The sequence below is a fragment of the Amphiprion ocellaris genome, chromosome 23 (genome assembly GCF_022539595.1).
Source record: "Amphiprion ocellaris isolate individual 3 ecotype Okinawa chromosome 23, ASM2253959v1, whole genome shotgun sequence".
Classification (NCBI taxonomy): domain Eukaryota; kingdom Metazoa; phylum Chordata; class Actinopteri; family Pomacentridae; genus Amphiprion; species Amphiprion ocellaris.
This window is the reverse complement of record NC_072788.1, coordinates 26,025,176-26,036,250: the sequence shown is the minus strand read 5'-3', so window position 1 is coordinate 26,036,250 and position 11,075 is coordinate 26,025,176. Positions and strand designations below refer to the sequence as shown.

The 11,075-nt window shown below is 43.6% G+C and overlaps 1 protein-coding gene across 2 annotated transcripts; it reads left to right on the top strand.

Annotated features, from left to right (window-relative positions):
• The first annotated feature begins 273 nt into the window (after positions 1-273).
• Positions 274-11,075, top strand: eif4e2rs1 (eukaryotic translation initiation factor 4E family member 2 related sequence 1). Of its 2 annotated transcripts, XM_023295689.3 has the most exons (7): positions 274-433; positions 1,467-1,557; positions 1,734-1,868; positions 2,927-3,031; positions 3,113-3,265; positions 5,790-5,926; positions 10,778-10,956. In XM_023295689.3, the coding sequence occupies exons 1-7, from the start codon at positions 417-419 to the stop codon at positions 10,815-10,817; spliced, it is 678 nt and encodes a 225-aa protein (XP_023151457.1). In that variant the 5' UTR covers positions 274-416; the 3' UTR covers positions 10,818-10,956. The 2 variants fall into 2 exon arrangements, with proteins under 2 accessions (XP_023151457.1, XP_054863795.1); XM_055007820.1 differs by lacking the exon at positions 5,790-5,926 and having other exon boundaries at positions 10,778-11,075.

Sequence of the window (11,075 nt, the reverse complement as noted above, 5' to 3'; positions counted from 1 at the left end):
AGTTATCAGTTATGTTAATCAACGACATTATAAAATTAGCTGCAGAAACTCAGAGAAAATACTGATTTTACTGGTTGATTAATGAAGCAGATAAATACTGAAAACACACTTTAATTAAATCTGCAGCAGACTTAAAATGACTGAACCAGAGAGCTACTACTACTACCATATATTCTACTAATAGTATTCAAGTATGCTGAGTACTACTGACCCTATATTTACCGTGTGCGAACAAAGAAAACGCTTTGTCCCTTCTCGCCTCCCGTCCGCTGCTCCTGCACATGCGCAGTGCCGTTAGCCGTTAGCCGCTGCGGTGAGCATCGGAGTGGAAACAGAAGGACCAAAACAGAGCCAGAAAACCCGAAATACGGAGAAGAACAGCGGGAATCCGGAGGAGCCGGTCTGACGGAGGAGACATGGACCAGCTGGAGCGGTGAGATTCCCGGTGAAGCGGGAAATAATCAGAAATCCACCGGAACACACCGGGGCGCTGACAGCTAACGGCTAGCAGCTAGCCTCCGCGTTTATTCATTTAAACTTTATTCATAAAGTTACCGGTTAACAGGGGCTCTGACCTGCAGTAATCTGATTACCTGGAAAACACCGCGTTACTTCTCATCTACAAAGTTTTAACCTGCTGTCTGTTCAGTGAAACTAGAAGTTTAGCTGAATGTTATTTCTGTTTCTGTGAATTAAAGCTGCCTCTGTGCAATAATAATAATGATGATAATAATAATAATAATAATAATAATAATAATAATAATATCAAACCTGGGTTCAATATGAGGATTTATTTACATATTATTATTATAATTATAATAATAATAATAATAATAATAATAATAATAATAATAATTATTATTATTATTATTATTATTATTATTATTATTATTATTATTATTATTATTAATAATAATAATAATAATAATAATAATATAAAACTGGGTTTAAATGGGAGGATTTATTTACATATTACTTTTTAATGTTAATAATAATATCAAACCTGGGTTAAATATCAGGATTTATTTACATACTATTATAATATTAATGCAGAAACATGTCCATATTTCACAGATTAAATTACCTTCAATAGTCAAACCTCTATTAATTAGATATTAATATAGGAAACGCCGCTAAAAGCAATATTAGATTCATAAACTGAGTTAATGCAGTAAATGAGATGAAATACAAAGCAACAGGAAAGACCAGCTGGTAGAACTGAGGACCATTTACTGATTGATTGATTGATTGATTGATTGATGAACGTGTGACCCTCATTCATTGATCCGGTGTTCTGGGTCCGTAAACCGACTGGGTTCTGGTGTGTTCTGGATCCGTAAACCGACCGGGTTCTGGTGTGTTCTGGGTCCGTAAACCGACCGGGTTCTGGTGGTTCTGGGTCCGTAAACCGACCGGGTTCTGGTGGTTCTGGGTCCCTAAACTGACCGGGTTCTGGTGTGTTTCAGTCCCAGAGACGAGGAGGACCAGGAGGACGCGGACTGTCGCCATGACAACAGCGACGGCATCAACAACAACAACAACAACAACCGACGCAAGGTCAGACTGTTCAGCAGTACTACTGTTGTACTAGTACTTTATAGTAGTTTGTAATAGTTTATAGTAGTTTAATGTGTAGAATGAACATCACTGAGATACTATCAGCAGTACTACTGTTCTACAAGTACTTGTGAGTATTTTTGTGTGTAGAATGATATCAGAGTGTGTTACTACAGACGGTGTGTCCAGCAGCAGGAGAACACCCCCTCCAGTACAACTACACCTTCTGGTACAGCAGAAGAACCCCAACCAGACCTGCCAGCTCTCTGAGCTACGAGCAGAACATCCGACAGATCGGAACCGTCGCCTCGGTAACTATACACACACACACACTAAATACACACACACACATTAAATACACACATTGAATACACACACATTAAATACACACTCACATATACTAATACACACACGTCCCCAGTCCTAGTGGAAGGTTCTGCTACAGCAGTTCTCTGATCTTCAGCTCCTCCTCTGGTCCTCTGGTTCTCAGTTTCTGTCTCTGACCTTTGAGGGGAAATCATTACATGCAGTATTTATGTTCTGTAGTATTGGAGTACTTCTTCTACAACGGTATTTATGTTATGTAATTTTGCAGTACTTGTTCTACGACAGTATTTATGTTGTGTAGTATTGCAGTACTTGTTCCTACTGCTGCTCTGAATCTGTAACTCAGATAAACTATCAGCTGACTGGTGTTTACTGTGATCACATGTTGGGGTGGTTCTGGTTCTGGACAGGTCTGGGGTCAGTGGTTCTGGTTCTGGACAGGTCTCGGGTCAGTGGTTCTGGTTCTGGACAGGTCTGGGATCAGTGGTTCTGGTTCTGGACAGGTCTGGGGTCAGTGGTTCTGGTTCTGGGTGTCCGGATCATCAACTGGTCTGTAGCTTTAATAACAGTTGTTTCTATGTGTGATTGATTATTGATCAGACCTGATCACTGAGGCTCCTGTAGTGGTTAAATGTGACCAGTCGGGGGCGCTGCTGCAACACTGATGAGTCTGAGGGTGAACAGCTGTCTGCAGTTAGACAGGGAGGGATGATCAATAATCAATAATCGCAGAGTACTGATGCCTTAGGACACTGGAGATCTGAGTACAATTAGTCCTGTCTGTCTGTCTGTCTCTAACCTGTCTGTAACCTGTCTGTCTGTCTGTCTGTAACCTGTCTGTAACCTGTCTGTCTGTAACCTGTCTGTCTGTAACCTGTTTGTCTGTCTCTAACCTGTCCGTCTCTAATCTGTCTGTCTGTCTGTCTGTCTATAACCTGTCTGTCTGTAACCTGTCTGTCTATCTGTCTGTAATCTGTCTGTCTGTAACCTGTGTGTCTGTCTCAAACCTGTTTGTCTCTAACCTGTCTGTCTGTGTGTCCAGGTGGAGCAGTTCTGGAGGTTCTACAGTCACCTGGTCAGACCAGGAGACCTTAGTGGTCACAGTGACTTTCACCTGTTCAAGGAGGGGATCAAGCCCATGTGGGAGGTACCCGTACTACTACTACAGTAATACTACAGCTGGTACTACAGTGTTCCAGCAGTACTCTGATACTGTCTCCTCCCCTAGGACGAGTCCAACCGCAGCGGAGGGAAGTGGATCATCCGTCTGCGTAAAGGTCTGGCCAGTAGGTTCTGGGAGAACATTATCCTGGCCATGCTGGGAGAACAGTTCATGGTGGGAGAGGAGATCTGTGGAGCCGTGGTGTCCATCCGCTTCCAGGTACTACTACTACTACTACTGTAGTACTACTACTACTACTGTAGTAATACAGCTACTATGGAGCCGTGGTGTCCATCCGCTTCCAGGTACTACTACTACTACCACTGTAGTACTACTACTACTACTACTGTAGTAATACAGCTACTATGGAGCCGTGGTGTCCATCTGCTTCCAGGTACTACTGCTACTACTACTGTAGTACTACTACTACTACTACTACTGTAGTAATACAGCTACTGTGGAGCTGTGGTGTCCATCCGCTTCCAGGTACTACTACTACTACTACTACTACTACTGTAGTACTACTGTAGTAATACAGCTACTGTGGAGCCGTGGTGTCCATCCGCTTCCAGGTACTACTACTACTACTACTACTACTACTGTAGTAATACAGCTGCTGTGGAGCCGTGGTGTCCATCCACTTCCAGGCACTACTACTACTACTACTACTAGTACTACTACTACTACTGTAGTAATATAGCTACTATGGAGCCGTAGTGTCTATCCGCTTCCAGGTACTACTACTACTACCACTATTACTGTAGTAATACAGCTACTGTGGAGGCGTGGTGTCCATCCGCTTCCAGATACCAGACTGGACTCCTATCGGTACCAGAACCACTGAGTTCTTCTGGACTATCTTCAGACCTATTAACCACCAAATCCTCCTCTCCACCTCCCCAGTCTAACATCTCAGGACCAGCCTTCCACTGGTCCATGTCTTCAGGACCAGCCTTCCACTGGTCCATGTCTTCAGGACCAGCCCTCCACTGGTCCATATCTTCAGGACCAGCCCTCCACTGGTTCATGTCTTCAGGACCAGACCTCCACTGATTCAAGTCCTACCTTTCAGGAGGTACTTCAGAGTATCTTGGAGGGTAGAAGTGTCTGAAGTTCTCAGTCTATCTCCAGGGGTTCCTCCAGAGTCATTCTATCTCCAGGGGTTCCTCCAGGGTCATTCTATCTCCAGGGGTTCCTCCAGGGTCATTCTATCTCCAGGGGTTCCTCCAGGGTCAGTCTATCTGCAGGGGGTCCTCCAGGGTCAGTTTATCTCCAGGGGTTCCTCCAGGGTCAGTCTATCTACATGGGTTCCTCCAGGGTCAGTCTATCTACAGGGGTTCCTCCAGGGTCAGTCTATCTACAGGGGTTCCTCCAGGGTCAGTCTATCTACAGGGGTTCCTCCAGGGTCAGTGCTTGGTCCTCCTCAATGAACACAGTAATCCTCTCTCATGGTTCCTCCACCGTTTCTATGCTGATGATACCAGCTCTTCCTGTCGTTCCTCCGGACCACCACATGGATCTCATCATGCTTTGGATGAACAAACGCCACCTTCTGAGCTCCTTGTCCTCCCAGCCAGTCCCTCTATTCAACAAGAAACCAACATCCAGCTGGAATCAACTCAGAACCTCAGAGTCCTCCGGGAACTTGGGCATCATGATGGATGACCATCAAACCTTCAGGGTTCATGTGTCCTCTGCTGCTTGGTTGTGTTGATTCATCCTGTAGAACATCAGAAGATCAGACCTTTACCGTCTGAACATGCAGCTCCTGGTCCAGGTCTCTAATATCAGCTCCTTACTGGAGGCCTCCCTTCATGGAGGTCAAACCTCTGCAGATGATCCAGAGCGCAGCAGAACGTCTGGTTTCCACCCAGAAACATCTCAGATCACCCCACTGGTCAGATCGCTGCAGAAAACTCTAAACTAGAATGAAAACATCTCCTCCTACCTGAACTCTCTCATACAGGTCTACACTCCCTCCAACCAAAGGTTCCTGGTCCATCCAGGTCTACACTCCCCCCTCCAACCACAGGTTCCTGGTCCATCCAGGTATACACTCACTCCCTCCAACCAAAGGTTCCTGGTCCATCCAGGTCTACACTCCCCCCTCCAACCACAGGTTCCTGGTCCATCCAAGTCTACACTCCCTCCAACCACAGGTTCCTGGTCCATCCAGGTCTACACTCCCTCCAACCAAAAGTTCCTGGTCCATCCAGGTCTCTACTCCCTCCAACCACAGGTTCCTGGTCCATCCAGGTCTACACTCCCTCCAACCAAAAGTTCCTGGTCCATCCAGGTCTCCACTCCCTCCAACCACAGGTTCCTGGTCCATCCAGGTCTACACTCCCGCCTCCAGCCAAAGGTTCCTGATCCAACCTCCACAACAGCTGGACTCTTCTCCTCTGTGGTTCCTCAGTGGTGGAACCAGCTACCAAACTCTGTTCAGTCTTTAAGGAAAGACTAAAACCAGAGCTTCACTGAACACCATTATACAGAAAGGAAAACACATAAATAAATAAGACGTTCCCTTCCATCTGTACTTCCTGTAGACACCACAGTCCTGTTATCTCACTAGAACCTGTTCTATCTTCTCTGATTAGATCCTTGATGTGGTGGATCTACTCTCACATGGACGTCTTTGGATAAAACTTTCTGATAAATAGAGCTGTAGAACTGTATGTCATACACAAACTGTTCACACCATGATACATCCCATAATACTGATGATCTACCTGTCTGTCAGGAGGACATCCTGTCCATCTGGAACAGAACCTCCAATGATCAGACAACAACATCCAGAATCAGAGACACTTTGAGACGAGTCCTGAACCTTCCAGCCAACACCATCATGGAGTACAAGACCCACAACGACAGCCTCAGGTACTACTACTACTGCTACTGCTACTAGTAATACTACTACTGCTACTACTAATACTACTGCTACTACTGCTACTACTACAACTGCTACTAGTGCTACTACTACTACTACTACTACTACTAATAATAATAATACTACTGCTACTACTACAACCGCTACTAGTGCTACTACCACTACTACTACTACTACTAATAATAATAATAATACTGCTACTACTACTACCACTACTACTACTGCTGCTACTACTACTACTATTACTAGTGCTACTACCGCTAGTACTAATACTACTACTACTACTGCTGCTACTACTACTACTACTACTACTAATACTACTACTACTACTATTGCTACTACCACTACTACTACCACTACTACTACTACTACTACTACTACTACTACTACTACTACTGCTACCACTACTACTGCTACTACTACTACTAATACTACTACTGCTGCTACTACTACTACTACTACTACTAGTGCTACTACTACTACTACTACTAATACTACTACTGCTGCTGCTACTGCTACTACTACTACTACCACTACGACTACTACTACTACAACTAATAATAATAATGCTAATACTGCTACTGCTACTACTACCACTACGACTACTACTACTACTACTACTAATAATAATAATGCTAATACTGCTACTACTACTACTACTGCTACTACTACTACTACTACTAGTGCTACTACTACTACTACTAGTGCTACTACTACTAATACTAATACTACTACTACTACCACTACTACTAATACTACCACTGCTACCACTACTGCTGCTACTACTACTACTACTACTAATACTACTACTGCTGCTACTACTACTACTACTACTACTACTACTGGTGCTGCTACTGCTACTACTACTACTACCACTACTACTACGACTACTACTACTACTAATAATAATGCTAATACTGCTACTACTACTACTACTACTACTACTAGTGCTACTACTACTACTACTAGTACTACTACTACTACTACTACTACTAATACTACTACTACTACCACTACTACTACTACTAATACTACCACTGCTACCACTACTGCTGCTACTACTACTACTACTACTACTACTAATACTAATACTACTAATACTACTACTGCTGCTGCTACTACCACTACTACTACTACTAATAATAATAATGCTAATACTGCTACTACTACTACTACTGCTACTAATACTACTACTACTAGTACTACTACTAGTGCTACTACTACTACTACTACTAATACTACCACTGCTACCACTACTACTACTACTACTACTACTACTGGTGCTGCTACTGCTACTACTACTACTACCACTACTACTACTACTAATAATAATGCTAATACTGCTACTACTACTACTACTACTACTACTAGTGCTACTACTACTACTAGTAGTACTAGTACTACTACTACTACTAATACTACTACTACTACCACTACTACTACTACTAATACTACCACTGCTACCACTACTGCTGCTACTACTACTACTACTACTACTACTACTACTAATACTTATACTACTAATACTACTACTGCTGCTGCTACTGCTACTACTACTACTACTACCACTACTACTACGACTACTACTACTACTAATAATAATAATGCTAATACTGCTACTACTACTACTACTGCTACTAATACTACTACTACTACTACTAGTGCTACTACTACTACTACTACTACTACTACTAATACTACTACTGCTGCTGCTACTGCTACTACTACTACTACCACTACTACTACGACTACTACTACTACTACTAATAATAATGCTACTACTACCACCACTACTACTAATACTACCACTGCTACCACTACTGCTGCTACTACTACTACTACTAATACTACTACTGCTGCTACTACTACTACTACTACTACTACTACTGGTGCTGCTACTGCTACTACTACTACTACCACTACTACTACGACTACTACTACTACTACTAATAATAATAATGCTAATACTGCTACTACTACTACTACTGCTACTAATACTACTACTAGTGCTACTACTACTACTAGTACTACTACTACTACTACTACTACTACTACTACTATTACTACTACTACTACCACTACTACTACTACTAATACTACCACTGCTACCACTACTGCTGCTACTACTACTACTACTACTACTACTACTACTACTACTACTACTACTACTAATACTAATACTACTAATACTACTACTGCTGCTGCTACTGCTACTACTACTACTACCACTACTACTACTAATAATAATGCTAATACTGCTACTACTACTACTACTGCTACTAATACTACTACTACTACTACTAGTAGTAGTGCTACTACTACTACTACTACTAATAGTAATACTGCTACCACCACTTCTCCCTCTCTACTGAATATAACAATAAATAGGCTCAGTCTTACATACTTGGATGAACTGGTAAACTGATGGTAAAGTGATGACTGTCTGATGTTTCCCAGATATTTAATGTACAGGTTATGGGTCACATTAAAGGTGGAAAAAGTTGTGAAATTATTTATCTTGGTGTCATTTTTTTACATCACAAAAACCTGGCATTTGAACCGGGGTGTGTAGACTTTTTACATCCACTGTACATAAATGTTGCGTTTAAAGAATACTTTTATCTGAAGTGTCCAAGTACTAAGTCTGGTGACTTATTGTAAGTAAATGTATGAGGAAACTACAGACATGAGCTAGAACATCATCACTGCTTAGACTTGGTCCACCTCCAGAGATTCATCACAGGCCTGTTCCATATGGACTAGCTGGCTAACTGGATGGACGGCTGAATAAATCAGCTTTTTGACTGGTTTGGATCAATCAATGATCTCCATCCTCTGGGATCAGGAGTATCCAGAGCTGCCACCAGTGTCAGGTGACCAAATCACTTTCAACCAAGAAATACTCCACCACACTGGAAGTGTTCATACAGGTTATTATGGGATGGGTGAGAGTGGAGCTGGGAGGCAGCTGTTTTCTCCGGGGTTTTGGAGGTGAAGGGTAGATGGAGAGAGGACGGTAGCTGTTGAAGTTGGAGGGGTCTGCACCAGGTCTTTCCAGATTGTGGTGATGGCAGCAGTTCTGGAGGAGGTAGGAACAGAGGAGTGGATGGTGGCAGAGATGAGGAGGACCAGAGAGGGGAGGCAGGTTTAGACCCGGTGTGTAGCTAGGAGGTCCAGTAGACAGGTGGTTGGATTTCTGGATGAGTTCTGTGATTTCTGACAGACTAAGGAGCTGGAAGGAGGAGGATGGATGGAAGGAGGATGGATGGATGGAAGGAGGATGGATGGATGGATGGATGGATGGATGGATGGAAGGAGGATGGATGACGGATGATGGATGGAAGGAGGATGGATGGAAAGATGACGGATGGAAGTCTGCTGAGATGCTGAGGTGAGGGTCTGAACCAAGGGTCTGGTGGATTGTCTGGAGTTCTGTCGTGATCTAGAACATGATGGAGTTACAGCAGGAGGCTGAGTAGAGGTGAGGACTGAGAGAGTCCTGGGGTTGCTGATGCTGTTAAACAGGGACTTGGTTTTTCCTTCATTAGCAGAGGATATACTGGGACAGTTCTGGGTCTGGTGTTGGAAATGGAGTCCTGATAACGTATGATGTGGTTTTTGTACATTTCTGTCTGAATACTGAGACCGGTTTTTCTGTTTTGCTGCTCTAGTTGTCAACCTTTGGCTTTAGAATTCCAGAGTCCAGTGTTGAGAAACCAGTTGATCAGGGTGGACAGATGGTGGAAGTCACTGCTCTCCAAGAGGTTCCTGTCCTGTAGTCTGGAGCCCAGCAGGTCCACTCTTCTCCTCCAGTTCCCAGTCCCTAAGCAGACCCTCTAGTTCCCCCTGTGGTCTGAGATGAGGTCCAGTAGAGGGTCTAATGGTCTATAGTCCAGGTCTGGGCTGAATCCTGGTCCTCATCCTGTGGTCTGAGGTCCAGTAGGGGGTCCAGGTCTGGGCTGAATCCTGGTCCTCATCCTGTGGTCTGAGGTCCAGTAGGGGGTCCAGGTCTGGGCTGAATCCTGGTCCTCATCCTGTGGTCTGAGGTCCAGTAGGGGGTCCAGTTCTGGGCTGAATCCTGGTCCTGTCCATCATGTGAGTCTAGAAGGACTCTGGATCGATGGAATATGTGGATTCTGTGTTCCTTTCTTGATGCTCCTTTTACAACTGGAGCAACCGTACAGAAACATCAGTCTCTACTGGGATCAGTTGGTTCTCCATAAATCACTGTAACTTCAGAAGACACAGATGTTCTTTTCTGCGGAACCTCTGGAGAAGATCAGTGCTGTGTTCCAGCAGTAATGTGGGTCCGTTATTTTCCATCCTAAATGAAACACCAGCAGTTCTACTGATGTAGAGGTTCCCTCACCACACAGAGAACACCAGTTATCTGTTTATCTCTGGTTCCTCAGGTGGAACAGAAGAGACACATTGATAGAATCTGACTGAAGCTGATCACATGACCGGATCCGAGCCGGTCACGTGACCGGGTCAGAGTGGATGATATTTAATCTACCAATCAAACGTTTGGACACACTTTGTCCTTCAGATGAATGACTGGTATATAGTATAATAAATATAAACTAGTCTGTCATTATTCATATAGAATCCAGTTTTTCCTCTGACTGTCTGAGAACTGAACCAACCTTCACTGGGATTTATTGATCAGTATTGATCAGTAGCTCAGCGATCAGCTGCTGTTATTCTGAAAGCATTTTACTGCTGAGTTAGACCACAGAAGTCTGCTCTGGAAGTGCTTTATTCATCATTATTGACCAGTATTGGTCAGTATTGATCAGTATTGATCCTGGGATTCTAACGTTCTCCGTTTTCTGTTTCAGGGACAACTCGAGCTTCAGGAACACCAAGATCTCCCTCTGAGGACCAATCAGGACTCAGCATCACCTCAGAGAGAGAGAGAGAGAGAGAGAGAGTGTGTGTGTGTGTGTGTGTGTGTGTGTGTGTGTGTGTGTGTGTGTGTGTGTGTGTGTGTGTGTGTGTGTGTGTGTGTGTGTGTGTGTGTGTGTCATTACAGTGACTGAACTGGACTGAAGCTGTTTATTGATATTGATCAGTGATTGGTTAGTGATCAGTTTGTATGTCTGTTGGTGTAAATAAAGCTTTAAATTCTCCAGGTGA